Source organism: Scatophagus argus, chromosome 15 (assembly GCF_020382885.2).
Source record: "Scatophagus argus isolate fScaArg1 chromosome 15, fScaArg1.pri, whole genome shotgun sequence".
Lineage (NCBI taxonomy): Eukaryota > Metazoa > Chordata > Actinopteri > Scatophagidae > Scatophagus > Scatophagus argus.
In genome coordinates this window covers 17175468-17191509 of record NC_058507.1, presented here as the reverse complement: position 1 = coordinate 17191509, position 16042 = coordinate 17175468, and the positions used below count along the sequence as shown (strand labels likewise).

Sequence of the window (16042 nt, the reverse complement as noted above, 5' to 3'; positions counted from 1 at the left end):
GACATGCAGCCCTTGATTCAGGATCAAATTTAATTGATATGCACAATGCCCTTATGATGAGACAATTCCACAGAGACTGAAGTGAAGTTTACCACTAATGTAATATCTTAAATGTGAGCAACATTCAACTTTCTAATGAAAAAATTACCAGTGAGATTTAACCCCAAATAGAAAAATGCAGTTACTTTGATATAATACTTTTAACTAATCGATAACATTTCAATTTTTAATTCATTGTATCTTACATTGTGGAGACTGAAATATAGCGTAATTGTCTCTTTTGCTAATGCCACTGAGCAATTGGAAAACCCTGGATATCGATTTACTCTTTTCTTTTCTTTCTTAAATACAAACTGCAAGGAACTAAATTGAGTCATCCACCCAGCTTTTATCTCAGCCTCAGCTCTTAAACTCTCATTTCATGGTCAGGTCAAGGCAAGGCTGATGTCAGTGAAATAATGTGCTGACCTTTTACACATGACCTATGGTGGCAGAAGCGGCACATGCAGTGTTTGGCTTTTACACCTCACTGGTTTTATTGAACAATTCGCAGCCGTGTCCATGCTGATAGTAAAACTCACTGCCACCATCGACAACAATGACCATAAACGGCCACAACTATTGTATAAACAGCTTGTGCTCTTATTCAGACATAGAGCCAATTATTGCCCTTAATTAAGGGATTGGATAGATTTGTTGTTTAGTCCATGGATAGATTAAATAATGACAATGGTACAGAGGCTGTATCTTGAACTTATGTCTTATCTCCTACTTTATTCTACCCCTTAGATTATATTATAACTCTCTGTAAGAGCCCTGACCCACAGGCTGGGAACCATTGGTCTAAATGGTATTTAAAATTTCTATCCACACTGCCAGGAAGAAAATTCTGGAAAACAAAATGCTGAAGCCCTCATTTATTCGCGATTTTATTGGAGTAAAAAACAAAAATCACATTTAAACATTTTGATTCTAAAATTGTAACATCAGCTTGTAAAATACCCACCATGTGTAAATGTTTAATTGTAAAATGTAAACTTCCTCTGGTAAAACCCAATTCATATGAAGGCGTGTGTATACTTTTAATTTGTCACCTGCATTTATGCAGTTAAATGTAAGGTCACCATACTCTTAGTGTGCAGTCATAAAAATCACAATAAGAGCAAAAATAAGAAATAGATAAAGAAATAATAAAAATAGGGGAAAATTATATCAAAATATTAAATATACTATTAATATATTTTGATTTTTTAAATTTAAATTAAATACAATAATTTATATTTCCCTGTGTATAAATTGACTCTGAAATTTTCAGTATACATAAAAGTAAGTAAAAATGTAAAATGCACATGTCCTCAATGATAGCTATGGTTCTGGCTATAATGCAGTATATTGTCACTTATATGTGGACCCTGATCCACTGTAGAGTTCATCTTGTGCTTCTCAACAACAAAAGAGTAGAGATGGGGATCACGGGGAGCAGGCTGTTCCATAAAGCATGAGAAAGATGGCAGTATAGCTAGGAGCTAAATCAAACTGAGCTTTTGAGCTTTGAACTGAAAAACACACTGAAATTATTTTGCCATGCAGAAGTTGCCTCGTAGAAATGGTTAATTTAAGGCTTACGTAGAGTATAGTTCATTTGCTACAAGCCTGCAGATTTGAGACTTCAGAACATCTGCCAAATCTAAGGTTTTTTTGTCTTTCACAAGACCCAAACTGTACTTTGACATTCACAAAGTTACTGAAGAACACAGACTCACAAATCCCATTCTCCTCCATGTTAGTCCTTCTCTACTCTGCCTGTTGTTTTGATTTTTTTTTCTTTCCCCTATTTTCTTTCTGTGGTTGTTTTCCACTTCAGCAGATCCATCGCGCTACAGGGGCTGGTTGCCATTTGCCAAAAAACTACACATCAAGCAAATTGTGTGGCAAGCTTTTTATGAGCCTGCACAACAGGGGGCGGGGGATGAATCCAGGCTTTCAAAAAGGCAAACTCTCCCCGTTTCTCTCTCGCTCTGTCTCTTACTAGCAGGAAGGAGTTTATCCAAATGGTCCCTGTGGTCCAGGTGTAACACCCAGCTCAGCTGTGCTTAAGACGTGAAGAAAACACCCGCCTTTATTTCGCTATAATGTTCCAATTCTGATTTTATAGCACCATAAACATATCGCCAACCTAACGTAACCGTGTTATTGTTGTAAGTCGTCTAAAGGGTTCCAAACACAGAGAAGTGGTATAGAAGGAGCTGCCACAGCACAAAGGATGAATCTGATGGGAAAGATGGTAAAAAGGCAAAAGAAACAAGGAAGAAACAAGATTTATATCACTGTGTTCAATCAGATGAGGGAATGGAAGAAGGGAAAGAAGAAAACAATGAAAAAACAAATAGGTGGGAAAGACAAGAAGAATATAACAAGATGGGAGGAATGTGTTGCACCAACAGGTTGGATGTTTAAGTAATAAGTGAAGAATTTGGGCGGGGCGGAGATGGGCATATAAATAGAGTAAAAATTTAAAAAGAACGTTGGAAGAAAGAGGGCATATTGGACAGATAGAAAGGAAGGAAACAAGGAAGCAATGAGAAAAAAGGAAAAAATGGAGGGCAATAAGAATAGTTGAAAGGGTCAGAGGAAAGAATATGATGATCGAAAGAAAGAGAAGAGAAGGAGTGGTTTTAGGAAGAAATGACAGGGGGATGAGGAAAAGAGAATGGCCCAATGGGAGGGAAGGAAAGTAAGAAAGAGTGAAAAAAGTGAGGGCAGGACTAAGAGAGAGAAATAGCACAAAGAACATCGAAGAGTGGTAGGAAGGAAGAAAAATGGGGGGCGCAAGTAATGGAATGGATAAGGGAAGAAATGACAGTGTGGAGGGGGAAAGTACAGAAGGAGCCAAAGCTGTGGATGACTCAGCTAAACAGGAGGAACGGCGCAGAGGTGGGCAGATGGAGGCCTGCACCCAGCTACAGACAGCGCTGAAACATCTTCCCGGTATCTGGGACAGCTCTTGTGGCATGGCACTTTGACATCTACTCTGCTGAGCTTGTTTGCACTGAGCTCAGCAGTAATGAGGTCCTGCCTAAGTGTAGCGCCTACTTCCTTTTGCTTTGGAACACGGAACTGAAAAAGCGGAAGGACATCTGCCGCATGTTTTTGTTCAAGATGCCACAGACAAGTCATCACACTGATTCATTATGATTGATTTCAGGCATTAATCACCTGTATGCTCTTCATTGAACACTTCTTAAAGAAAAACTTCAAATCACTTTCAGTTACATTCAAATTAAACTGCTGTCACTGTTTTGGCACAAGCACATACTTTGCCTAAATTACTTCAAATCAAATCCCCACTTCATCTACACCTACACTAACAACATGTCAACAGTGAAATATTACCACATTTCCACACTAATATTACAAACTTATTATCATTTACATATCCAGCAGACACAGAGCAACATTAGCATTCATCTGGAGTTGTGTTTCTTGCCACTTTGCAAATGTAAATGTTTCGGTCTCCACTAACTCCCGATAATTGCTCTGTTATGTTCACCAGAGAGTTGATAACAATTTGTCTACTGTTTAGTGCAGGGCAGTGGCGTATTGTAAATTTATCTGAGGTTTTCTGCTGGAAATCTTTTTCCTTCCTGGACACTAGGTTGAAACAGAAAGGCTGTGCAGTGTAACATCAAAACAATCAGCATTTAAGAGGCTAAAATGCTCTGGACTGCAGAGTGGTTGATCACTTACTGTGGGCACTTTGTTCATATAGAAATATTAGACTAAAGCAGCTTTAAACTTCTGACTTTTCTGTGTTACTAAATGCCTTTTTGACTGCAGAGTTTAGCCACTGAATCACAGTTTGAGCTGTAATGCTATGCTTGTTGTCCCTAAGAAGAACTGGATATTCATTACACTCACTTCAACATTAGAATTTGTTTCGTTGGATCTTTTATTCATAATTTTACTCTCTGGAAGCAATAATTCATTAAACATTAATTTCTTAAACCCTTCAAAATGGCAGCAGCACTCTGGCTCACCTTAAAAAATTCAAATATGAGCTGATAAGGGAAAACAAATAGCACTGATGTTTGATGTTCTTGCCATCTATTTTCACTGATAAGAGAGGAGTTCTTACAGGAAATATTTCCACTTAAGGAGCTCAAAATTTCAAATTATTTTTCTTCCTAGTTATTTTAATGTGTGACCATGATTGTGAGGAAAGCAAATCAAAGAGTGGGGATAATTATAGTTTTTAGATAATGCTTGCACACTCTCACTCATTTAAATGAGGTGGAAATGTGTGTCATTGGGAACTGTAATATTATGAGTGTAATTTATTAAAGTAGTAATTTATACACTGTTCACTGGTGGGCAAAACATTATCCTCATTTTATGAGTTGTTGCCACAGATGTGAGCTGTTCCATTAATGAAATTGTGAAAGGGGTCTAACTTTGGGTCTAATGAATACAAAATGTCTGTTAGCATGTTAGCAAAGCCCACCTTGCCTGGGCTCACTTTCCCTGTTCCACCTCTGACTACAAGCTGTGTGTGTGCTTGTTAACCATTAGCTCTGGCAGCAGGGGCATTATGCATGGTAGAACAGAGATAAGAATCCAGTTTCTTCAATGTTTTCTGTCTGCCTGAGAGATTCAAACTTATTAGCATGGTGGTATGCCATCTGCTGTTTAAGCCACATTAGCTGAGGTCAATGGTAATGGGGAAGGAGTTGAACTACCATTAATACTCCTCTCTTTGCGTTTAGTAACCAGTACATCTCAAGTGGTTTGATTGTGTGTGATTGCTGTGGTGTGCTGTCATGTGAGATTATTTGCTTAATTGTTAGTAAAAGTTAGCACAAAAGCAAGTTCAATAAGACAGAAATGAAGCATTTTACATTTTTTTTTATTTGCATTAGAAAACAGCCAAATGAAGCATGTGACAAGATGAGTAGAAATCATGTTTAAAAAGTGCAGTTTAAAGAAAAGTTTTTTAAAACCCATAACTGCTTTTGCATGCTTTTTGCTGGCTTATCTGACAAAGTTTTCCGTGTTTCAGGCTATTTAATTTAGACTAGCTTGCACTGCGGTAGCATGGGAGGCTTTAGCCAGAAGCACTGAATACCATTTTCTGAAATAATTGGACAACCTACTTTTAGATATCTGTGACCCACATTTTGGTCTCATCCCTGTTTGAAAAACACTACTATACAATTTTACAATGTTTTTCTGTTCAAACATTTCTAATGTGAGTGGGTAGGAACCCTCTGTTATTTGTACAGTCTTACTTTCTTCTTTTACCGAGAACAATTTAACAGCTTAAAAACACTTTATTGACAGGATTTTGGTGTATGATGTCAGTGTATAGCAGAAGTAGATGTTCAAATATAATGAAAATGTTTTTATTTTTTGAAACTCTTGGTGACGAGTGCTGACAAGTGAAATATATGTTGAAAGCAATCTCAGGACACTGTCTTTTTACTAGCTGTTCTGTTGCTGTCAGTCACACCACGTAAGTTTGTCAGTGTTAATGGAAATGTAGATATTCAGTTTTCTGTGAAGGGTTTCTCATCCACGTTACCATAAAATCTACCACGGTTCAAAGCTCATTCTTGAGCCTGGAAACCACAGCTGACCAAACAGTTCCATTTAGTAGTTTAGTAGATTTTGATCTCATCACATGATCTTTATCAGGAGATGGAGTTTGTCTAACTGTGGTGGAAAGTTGCTTTTAATAATAACCTAATATCAAGTTGCAATATGCAGTAGGTAAGTTAACCACCAATTTACTTGTCATATACATATACAATATTTTCTAGTTGCTTTGTTTTGAGTTACCTTAATACAGAGACAGCCTAGCTGCTATACTGTTTCCTGTCTTTATGTTTAATTACCGTATTTTCACGACGAAAAGGCGCACCGTACGAAAAGGCGCAGTCTCAGTTATGTGTGCAATTATTGTATTTAACACACAGATAAGGCGCATCTGAAGATAGGGCGCGGGTTTTATATACACGTTTTATATACACGTCCGCCCCTGTGTGTATTCATATACTACGTACGCCCGCCTGACAACACACACGTGCATATTTAAAAATAGATCGGGAGCAAAACTGAGTTTGGTTGTGCTTTATTTAAGTATTAATTACAACAACACTAAAACAAGCACATTACCGGTAACAGTCACTCAAACCCATTGAAGTCCTCATCCTCTGTGTCGGAATTGAACAGCTGCGCTAAATCACACATGGCAGGTTCACGTTCCTCACTGTCAGAGTCAGAGTCCGTGCCGTGCGGCTCCCCAGAAATGATGCCGGCTTTAGCAAAAGCTCGAACAACAGTGCCAGCAGACACGTTAGCCCAAGCAGCTACAATCCAGTCACAAACTGTGGCGTAACTCGCCCGGCGCTGCCTTCCAGTCTTTGTGAAACTGTGGTCTCCTTCGGTCATCCACCGCTCCCACGCCGCTCGCAGCCTCACTTTGAACGGCCGGTTCACGCCGATGTCCAGCGGTTGGAGTTCCTTCCTCAGACCTCCCGGAATCACAGCAAGCGTAGCGTTCATCTGCTTCACTTGCTTTTTGACGTCGGCGGTGAGATTGGCACGCATGGAATCACAAACCAGCAGCGATTGTGATGTGTGGAAAAAACCACCCGGTCTCCGTACATACACCTGCCTCAGCCAATCCTTCATCATTTCCTCGTCCATCCAGCCCTTTTCGTTTGCCTTAATAATGACGCCTGCTGGAAACGTCTCTTTAGGCAAAGTCTTTCTCTTAAAAATCACCATCGGCGGCAGTTTCTGTCCGTTAGCATGGCAGCCGAGCACAACGGTAAACGAAGCCTGCTGGTTCCCTTCTTTTCCACCGTGTGACTCACCGGGATGTCGAACGTCAGCGGCACCTCGTCCATGTTGGTGATGTGGCTCGGCTGGATGTTTTTGTCGGCGATGTGTCTGCTGCAGAAAGAGCGGAAGTTCGCCAGCTTCTCACAATAATCCGCCGGACGCTGCTGCGCTACCGTCGTCCTGCTCCGGATGGAGAAAAGGCACCGCTTCATGAACCGGAAGCACCAAGACGGACCTCCGTGGAAATGTTGAATTTTCATTTCTTCCGCTAACTTTACTGCTCTAAGCCGAATGGTGACCGTCGAAACGCTCCTCCCACCCGCTCTTTGCTCGACGATCCATTGCTCCAGTCTTTCCTCCAGCTCTGGCCACCTTGCCTTGTGTCCGCGGAAACTCAGCAAACTCCGCACACAGATAGGGCGCTCTGGACGATAGGGCGCGCTGCACATTTTGAAAAAAATCTAAGACGTTTATATGCGCCTTATAGTCGTGAAAATACGGTAAGGTAACCAGATGCTGAAGCTTCATAGTTACTGTACAGATATGTATGCACATGTGGCCTTGTTTCCAAAAGAAGGTGAACTATTCCTTCAAGTCAGTGAAAACATACAGCAAAACTGTGAATTTAAAGCTTTGATATGACATGACTTTCGAAAGTAATGGCAGAGTAATGTCAGCTTGAGCCCAGACAAAACTGAAAACTCAAATTCAAAACGTCAATATTTTTTTTTTTTTTGCCAGATTCCCCTGCAGCAACATGAAACTACTAATGAGCTGCTGCCCAAAGCAGTGAATATCATTTAAAACTACTGAAAGTAGTTACTTCCATGGTCTGAACGGGCTCTGCTGCTGAGGGAACTACAGCCCTGGATCCTTATCACATGGCTCCAGCTCAGCTCAACCAGGAAGGCCTGCTCTTGTGTGTTGACTCACTATCATGAATGCAAACCTGGCCCCCACTCCAGGAATAATGCATGTTTTCGGCCTGTAGGGTGTTTCCAATATTTAATCAAGTGAAATGGCCCGAAATAGAACAATCTGGTATCATACTTCACTGTTCTGTGCATGGAGGCAATCATTTGTCTCTAGTCAAAAAGATGAGTGCAACTAATACAGATCACACTGTCCTCCTGGCTTTGTCCCGGCTGGAGTGAGGAAAGCTATAGCTGATTATCACGCACACAAACACTCACACACTCACGGATGCCTGTGCACACACGTACACAGTCAAGGGTTCGGCAGCATGTAGGGCTGTATCAGTGATGAATGTTGGCAGGAAGCCAGACACAGTGACAGCCACTGGGAGGAAGAGGCTGCCATGGGAGGAGAAGATTACTGTAATGGAACTCACACACATGCATGTAGTGTAAACACTCACATACACTGCAGACACATATAGACATAAGCATACAGATGCATATTCATGGAGGAGCATGCATAGACACTTTGTCTATGAAAGGGTAATGAAACCCAGAAACACACACACAGGTGCCCTGGGCTGAGGGCTTGGCAGAGCAAAGTAGATAGATTAGTGTAATAGTCTCGGCCAAGGCAATCATCTGCCCACTGTAGGGCTTCAAATACTGGCAGCAAGATCCAGCCCAGACACAAAGAAATTAGCCACAATGAATGAGTCAGTTTGGATGAGTTCACAATGCTAACGGCTCACATAGTCAAGAAATAATCATATGCAAGACAAAAAGAAAATCCACTCATTTGCATGAAAATGTATTTTGGAAACTCAGTATGCAGCGGAACGTGGTCCAAAGAAAAAACACATTATCAATATCTTGATTGTTGTGTGTATCTATGAATTATAAATGAAGACAGCTTGGCTTACACGTTGACAATGAAAACTAGATATGCAACGTGAGTTTCATTGGCTGGAGCGTCCGGTTGGATGGGTTTTGTTTAGAAACATTCTGATGTGGGCTGTATCCAGGAAGAGTCATGTAGCTAATGGCTCTTGGAAGCAAAGGTTTCTGAGGTTGACAACAGAGTCATTTATTCATGTGAATACATGGTGAAAACAAGCCCTCGAGCGAGGAACATAATTACTGCCTATTGATAGATTTTTAACCAAAACATGAGCAGCGTTTTTGGAACTAAACACACTTGTGCATTGGGCTATTAACTTTATTTGTTCCTCTTTTAAATTAGAATTGTCTGCCTTCACTATAGACAAAACATACTGATCAATTTCCAGATGATGTAAGTAACATTTTTCATTATTATTCCACTTACAGAGCTGTAAGATATTGATCAAGATAGACAATAGATCGCATTTTGTGTCACTGATGTGTAGAGAAAGGGTTTTCTTGTATGTAGAGACAAAATATGACCATATGTTGTGGAAATTTTGGACTGACATGACAGTACTCTCCATCTTGAAATGGCAGCGTATGGACGAATAATGTCCCATCCCTGCAGGTACTCATTAGTAGTTTATTTTATTTATGAAGTGACTTTTTCCATCTTTAATGTTCTGATAAAATTCTCCCACTTCTTCAGTAAAAGACACCATTTAAAAGGCAAAGCTTACAAAAATAATGTTGTAATGAGTCCCACAAATACTAAAATTGTGATTCTGTGGTCTGGGTGCCATAGAAACTTTATTCAGACTACTGGCACTTACACCAAACGTAAAAACAAAAGCATTTAGGAATCTCAGCTGTGAGCGTGTTTTGTCACTTTTAAATACTTATGGTATCTATTTTGTGTATTTGTGTGCATGTGCCATCTGTGCATTTGTGCGTGTGTGTGGTTAAATATTAGGATGAAGACTTGCTTTAAGGTTAGGTTGAGGTTAGGGGTGGATGGTGAATCAAAGTATCCCTCCTATACAGTCAAAATCATGGAAGAATCAGAAGGTGCAGGCATTCGGTATCAAGAAATGTTCCAGAAGTCCACTGAATATTCATTTGCTGTTTATTTTGTCTCTCAGTTATACACACATGCATATCCCAGAGACATATGCTCTTAATGAGATGGTAAACAGTGTTTTCTGTTCGAGAGCATGACAGTGAAAAAAAAGATGAACCCAGGCCACGCTGAGTAATGAAACAAACACATTATTTTACACAAAGCTATCAATGTGTTGCTGGCTAATGTGAAACACAGCCAGTCACACATTCATACACACAAATGAAGCCCAAGGCCACAGCAATAATGAAAGAATTAATCTCTCTCTTTCTGTCTGTGTATACAAATGTAGCTGCTTGTATCTGAGCTTGTAGGTGCCAGAGACACTTGCTCCTATCATTAACCTGCACAACTCAATGTCAGTTTGTGTGTGCGTGTGTGTGTGCGTGTGAGAGACCATGGTCCACCACCATAGTGATGAAAACAACAAGAGAAGCACATGGGATAATACTCATAGTCAGCCAGTGTTTCGATGATTCCATTAGTATTCATGGGGTCATATATATTGCTCTAACACACACACACACACACACACACACACACACCACACGCACGCACAGTCATACAGCCTTGTGCTCTTATTTCACTCATGGCAAACTAATGACCTCATGCTACAGTCATTCCCCAGCTCTTAATACTAACCATTAAACCTTAACTTGTCTCCTAACCTTCACTTAACTCGTACTCTAAACCAGATGTTTAACCTGGCCAAAGTAGGCCTTTGCTCCTCTCAGTGCACACACAAGGCCGTGAGCTGCGAACCAGTCGCCCTCTTTGGTTTTAATGAGGAATTTCATTAGCATTTTAATGAGGAAATCCAGGAAAGCTGACAAGCCCTTTAAGGGAAACTGAAGGACAAATGTGCAAATCCTCTAGTTAGTGTGACAAATGTCCAGTGAAGAACTCCAACTCAAAGTGGCAAAGTACCTTTTAATTTGTCTAAAAGGATATCCTGTTGGTTTACTGTGAGTCCATGTGTTTAAAGCTGAAGACAAGAAAAAAAAAATGTGATGAAGTACGAATGTGCTGGGGTAGACCTTTGTGGAGTATTTGCACCCTGAGGAAGGGTAGCTGCCCAAAACCCCCATGCAACAATACATCATTTAGTGGGTCTCCTGTCCTGCTGATGACTGTTAGGTTTTCTGTTTTTGAAGATTCAGCGCCCAGCTATACACAGCGGAGCTGAGTGTATTGATTCTTAATCATTTCCATTCCTCCTCCTCTTTTTGAACCGTTTTTCTGTTTGTTTGTTCTGTTTCTTATTTCTAAATTCCACTGCTGTTTTAATAATAAATTTTCGACTTTTTCCTCTGGAGGATGGCATCATAGGTCTTCAGAAAGAAAGCAGGTGGTACATTTATTATGGTGGCTGCACATTCATTTAACACTTGAATGAATGAATGTCTAGGTAGGCTTGTTTAAGGTGCATATAATCTCTATTGTTATATTAACATTGGCTCACATTGCTACTTGTTTGTGAACAGTGTCACTTGGAGTGCAGTGTTTTCATGCAAGTTTTTGGTTATATCACCCGCAACATTACTGTCTTAAAGCAGAACTGTTTTCATACAAAGAGCTCTAAAAGCCCACAGTGCAAACAGCAGACAAATACAATACAAAACCAGATAATTCACTGAGGAGTTAGTGTGGAGACCATTACAGAGCTAAAAGGATGGTGATTATTGTGAGTTTCATTCATCAGGAGAACAGGAGGTGTCTAAATAAATGTTATTGTGGATATGTCTCCTGTCTGGATGTTTAAATAGGAAACAGTTTACCATGTTCACCATATAAACTGAAACGGTTACACATTGTCATTGCTGAGCTTTTTTTGCTGCTTGCATGTGGACAAATAATTAATGTTTGCAGGTTTAATATTTATAAAAGCCACATGACATTTTAGTTTTAGAGTTGTTTCACAATGAGACATTTGAAGTACTCCTCAATGATTGAGGAATTTGACTTTCTTTGGACCTTAGTCCACACTAGACTGACACTAGCACCACTTTGCCTCATGTGAGCCCATGTGAATTAAAATGGGAAAAGAGATACAGAAAAACGGTGACACACACATGACGTGAGTATACATATTGTTCTAACATTAATACAAAATCTAGCCCTACCAGTGCATCCCTCTGCTCAGGACGGATTGTACATTGTTCTTCCTCAAAGGGTATCTACTCTGCTGATGCTGTTAATATTAAGCATTTTTATTTCCTGTCTCTCCCTCCCTCTTTTGCCACAGAATGATCCCCCCATCCAGCAAGAACTTCCTGGTCAACAACCTGGCAGCAGGGACCCAGTACGACCTCTGCGTACTGGCCATCTATGATGATGTCATCACCTCTTTGACAGCAACACGTGTGGTCGGCTGTGTGCAGTTCACCACCGAGTCAGAGTACATGAGGTGTCATTTTATGCAGTCTCAGTTCCTCGGCGGGACTATGATCATCATCATCGGAGGGATAATAGTGGCCTCCGTGCTCGTCTTCATCATTATCCTGATGATACGGTACAAGGTGGGTCTGCCTGTCTGTCTCGCTTAATCCACTCCAGCCAGAAAGGAGAGAGAATAAGAGGAGAGAGCTTTTCATTATGTGGAAAGATTGGCATTATTCACATGGTGGCAGTATGCTAGCCTGGTCTGATTCTGATTAACTGTCAACACTCACAGACATTTCTGATCATTTAAGGTCCATTGTATCATGGCATCCAAACAACTCACACTGATTCTATGTGTCTCTACATGATAATTTGTAAATGAACCCATCTCTGCTAAGAAAAGAAAAAATATATAAAAATTTAAAGAAAAATGAAAAAGAAAAATTAATTCAATTTTGAGATTTTTTTTTCATTTTATATCATTTCATTCATAATAGCACAGTGACAAGACAAGGCTATACATGTGCTATTTTTGACTTTGCATCACTTAACATGAGTGCACGTAATGGGCATAATGCACATAGAAAATACATGAAAAAAATAAATGTTATAGATATTATTAGTTAAAGTATCTGGATGCTTCCATCATAAATTATGAATGGCAAAAAGGTGGAGGTGTTTCCAGCTCTTCAAGATTATTTTATGTTTTATTCCAACCTGCTGTGGACTTGTTAAAAGTAGTTGATCAGTATTATATTCACAAGTTGGATTTGGGAGATACAAATAATATTAACATCGACATTAATGCCAGTGAGTCTGTGTATCATATGTCCATTTGAAATTCCATTCAGAATCAAAAGACTTGTTTTTCATTTTTTGGTTTTGAATGTGATACAAAAAAAACCCAACAAATAACACTTAGATTTTCACACTTTTGATTTACTGCTCTGATCAAAAGGAGAACATTTGAAAAATGGGCCCAGGGTCGAATTTGATTTTGATATTTCATTTTTTCTGTTTTGCGTGACCCGGAAGTCAATCCGAAGTCTTCGCCTATACATTGTTGCCTTGACAACCACAACCAGAGCGCTGATGCTTATGGCTCATAGAGATGGAGAGTGAGAGCTTCATTTTATTTCAAGGCAACAAACGTGCTGCTCTAAAATGAAACAACATGACAACAGATAAGATAAGCAGAATCTTCCAGGTAGTGTAGTTTAGTACGGAAGCATAAAAAATTTCCAAGGCCCTCAACAAGAAACATTTAAACTTATATAATTAATAATTAATTAATAATGTCAGTGAGGTACATTTATTGACAGTGTCTTAAGCAACCAATCACATTACATAAACAAAGCTAATTTTAATCATCATGTGACATGATGATGACACAAAACATAAGCTCCCTGGCTGCTAGCATTTCACTCTGCACAATCTAGACAAGACTGAATTTTATGTTAATTTTTGCACAACTGTTAGTAATTTTTCACTCAGGCCTACAGATTTCAGTATGAAAAAAAAGAATCAGCACCTCATTCCTTCTATCTGTTTTTTCCACAGGTGTGTAACCCTGGTGAGGGTGCTAAAGGCGTTTCAATGTCGATGACCAACGTTCACTCACAGACCAATGGGCAGCAGTCACAGGGATGCACTGTGACTCCCAGCGCCTCTAAACATGGCTCAATCGGATTAGATGACCTCTCAGGAAGCTCAAAGAAAAGGAGCGGAGCAGGAGGAGGAGGAGGGGGCAAGGATACGATGACTCAGTCATCCGATTCTTCCCTGCCTGACTGCTCCACAGCTACGTCAGTCCTTAGCCAGCCTTGGGCAGCCAGGAGCCCGACAGCTGGAGCCGAAGAACGAGAGAAGGTGGGTGAAAACAGAGCTCAAGCTGGCGTCTCGTCGCCCACCACCGGTTCACTAACCAAGCCAAAGCGTAAGCCCGCTCCAAGTAAACCAGGCTCTGCTTGCTCCAACACCTCTGCTACTCCCGAAAATCCACCCACATCCTCCCATCGCCCTCCTTCCTCCTCTTCCTCCGCAGCCTCCTCTGCTCTCCTCCCCTCCTCCACCCCACTGGAGAACCTAAACACCAACCGCAACAACTCCACTTCTCTCAACCAAACCCCACCGCCCTTCACTCCTTCTCCTTTCTCCAGCCCTCTTGCCACGCTGAGCCCCGTTCCCTCCATCCGATTTAGAGAGACGCCCATCTTGCGCAGGGCTCCTCGCACCTCCGCCAAGTACCAAACTCTCCCTGTGGAGGAGGCAGGAAGAAGCAGGGCGAGGAGGAGGTACTCGCTCAGTGAAGGAGGAGGCTCAAAGACTCACTCGTCCCTTCAGGGAGGAGGAGGAGCGCCCAAATTAGGGCGTATAATGCGGAACAAAAGGAGCCAATCAATGAGCGGGATGCTTCTCTCGAAAGACGGGGACGGAGACTCGGACAAAGGGCGGTGTGATTCAGACTGGATCTTAGAAAGCACGGTTTGACCTGGGACGAGACAGCAACCATCAAATAAACTTTGGTTTATTCATTATTGTTTTTCATATGTGTGTGTGTGTCCGTGTGTTAGTTTGAATGTGTGTGAGTGTAGGGTAACAAACAAAGGTGTGTTTGTGACATGAATCAGTGTGCAGTGTGTGTTTTTGGTGTGTATGTGTGTTCACGTTGGAACCGTTGTTTATAGACGTGCGAGTTGATGTGTGTTTCTGGATGAACGTGTGAGCATACTTTTTCCTTTTTCAGCCTGTTGCTTTTTTATTATTGTTTTCATATTTCACATATTCTTTGTATTCAGTTTACAGGTTTGTTTTTTTTTTCACTTTGACAGTTTTCCTATCTGTTTTTCAGTCGGTCATTCAGCGAGTGGATAACTCGCCACGTCTCGTAGCGTCCTCGAATTGTCTCATTGGTACCACTTTATAGCACAAAAGAATACAAGACAATGGGCTCGCCACGTCATTTCCCGATTCACACTCACCTTATGTGAAAATACCACGAAAAGGGAATTATTACAGGAAAAAAAAAGAGGAACAACAACAACAAAAAAAAAAAAAACGATACAAGAACTGAAAAGCACACCGTTTTTACACACCCACAGGAAGTGTGTGTCCATACCGTGGCAAGAGAATAGCAGTCAGTGCCTTCTTTTGCACTAACAGACCCTCTGACAGATGTAAGAACCTGGATTTAGGACTCCACCATGCTTCAGAACCGAGGGATTGGGATGGAGGGGACGAATAAAGGAAGAGAGAGAGAGATTTCACACATAGCCTTTCTTACCTACCGAGGAGTACAAACATTTCTTGACATGTAGACAGACACAAACAAAACAACAAGTAACAAACAGACGAAGACTTTGACGTACCTCTTATGAAATTGATATTTTTTAAAGGGAAGGATATAAAAAAAGAACATAAAAAAATCCTTGTGAGCATTTCACCCAGCATTGGTATTACTACAACCTGTGTTGGTCACAAGCTCTCGGAAAGCTTCTGTACAGAAAAAGACAACATGTACTGTGTTGTTATGTTGTGTAAAATAAAAATGGGATAAATGAAAACTAGAAATGTGAAAAGTGTGATTTATGTACACACATGCTTAAAATATACTTTTTAAGAAGTTCCTTCACTTGCATTTTTAATAAGGATGGGGTTTTCAAGTTTCAGCCAAGACTGCTGCTTTATACCAGAAAATACAACATTTATGTGAGGTCACAACCACTTCCCATATGACATCAATTGTTTCTCCCATTACTACATCAGTTTCCCACTGTGAATTAGAGCAGACATTCTAGGAGCAATATCACAGTGTAAAAATTCTCTGATACAGGTCCTGTTAGTCGTTAGTCATGTATAAATGTGCAAACATCATTAATATTGCAGTCGGTTCAGG

At 40.5% G+C, this 16042-nt stretch overlaps 1 protein-coding gene across 1 annotated transcript in view; it reads left to right on the top strand.

Annotated features, from left to right (window-relative positions):
- The window catches only part of lrfn5a (leucine rich repeat and fibronectin type III domain containing 5a), a 99010-nt gene extending 83315 nt beyond the window's left edge, over positions 1-15695 (top strand). Inside the window, exons 9-10 of the mRNA XM_046413622.1 lie at positions 12011-12284; positions 13708-15695. Coding sequence (XP_046269578.1) covers positions 12011-12284; positions 13708-14637 — 1204 coding nt within the window. The 3' untranslated portion in view covers positions 14638-15695. The remainder of the gene's footprint in view (positions 1-12010; positions 12285-13707) is intronic.
- The last annotated feature ends 347 nt before the right edge of the window (positions 15696-16042 follow it).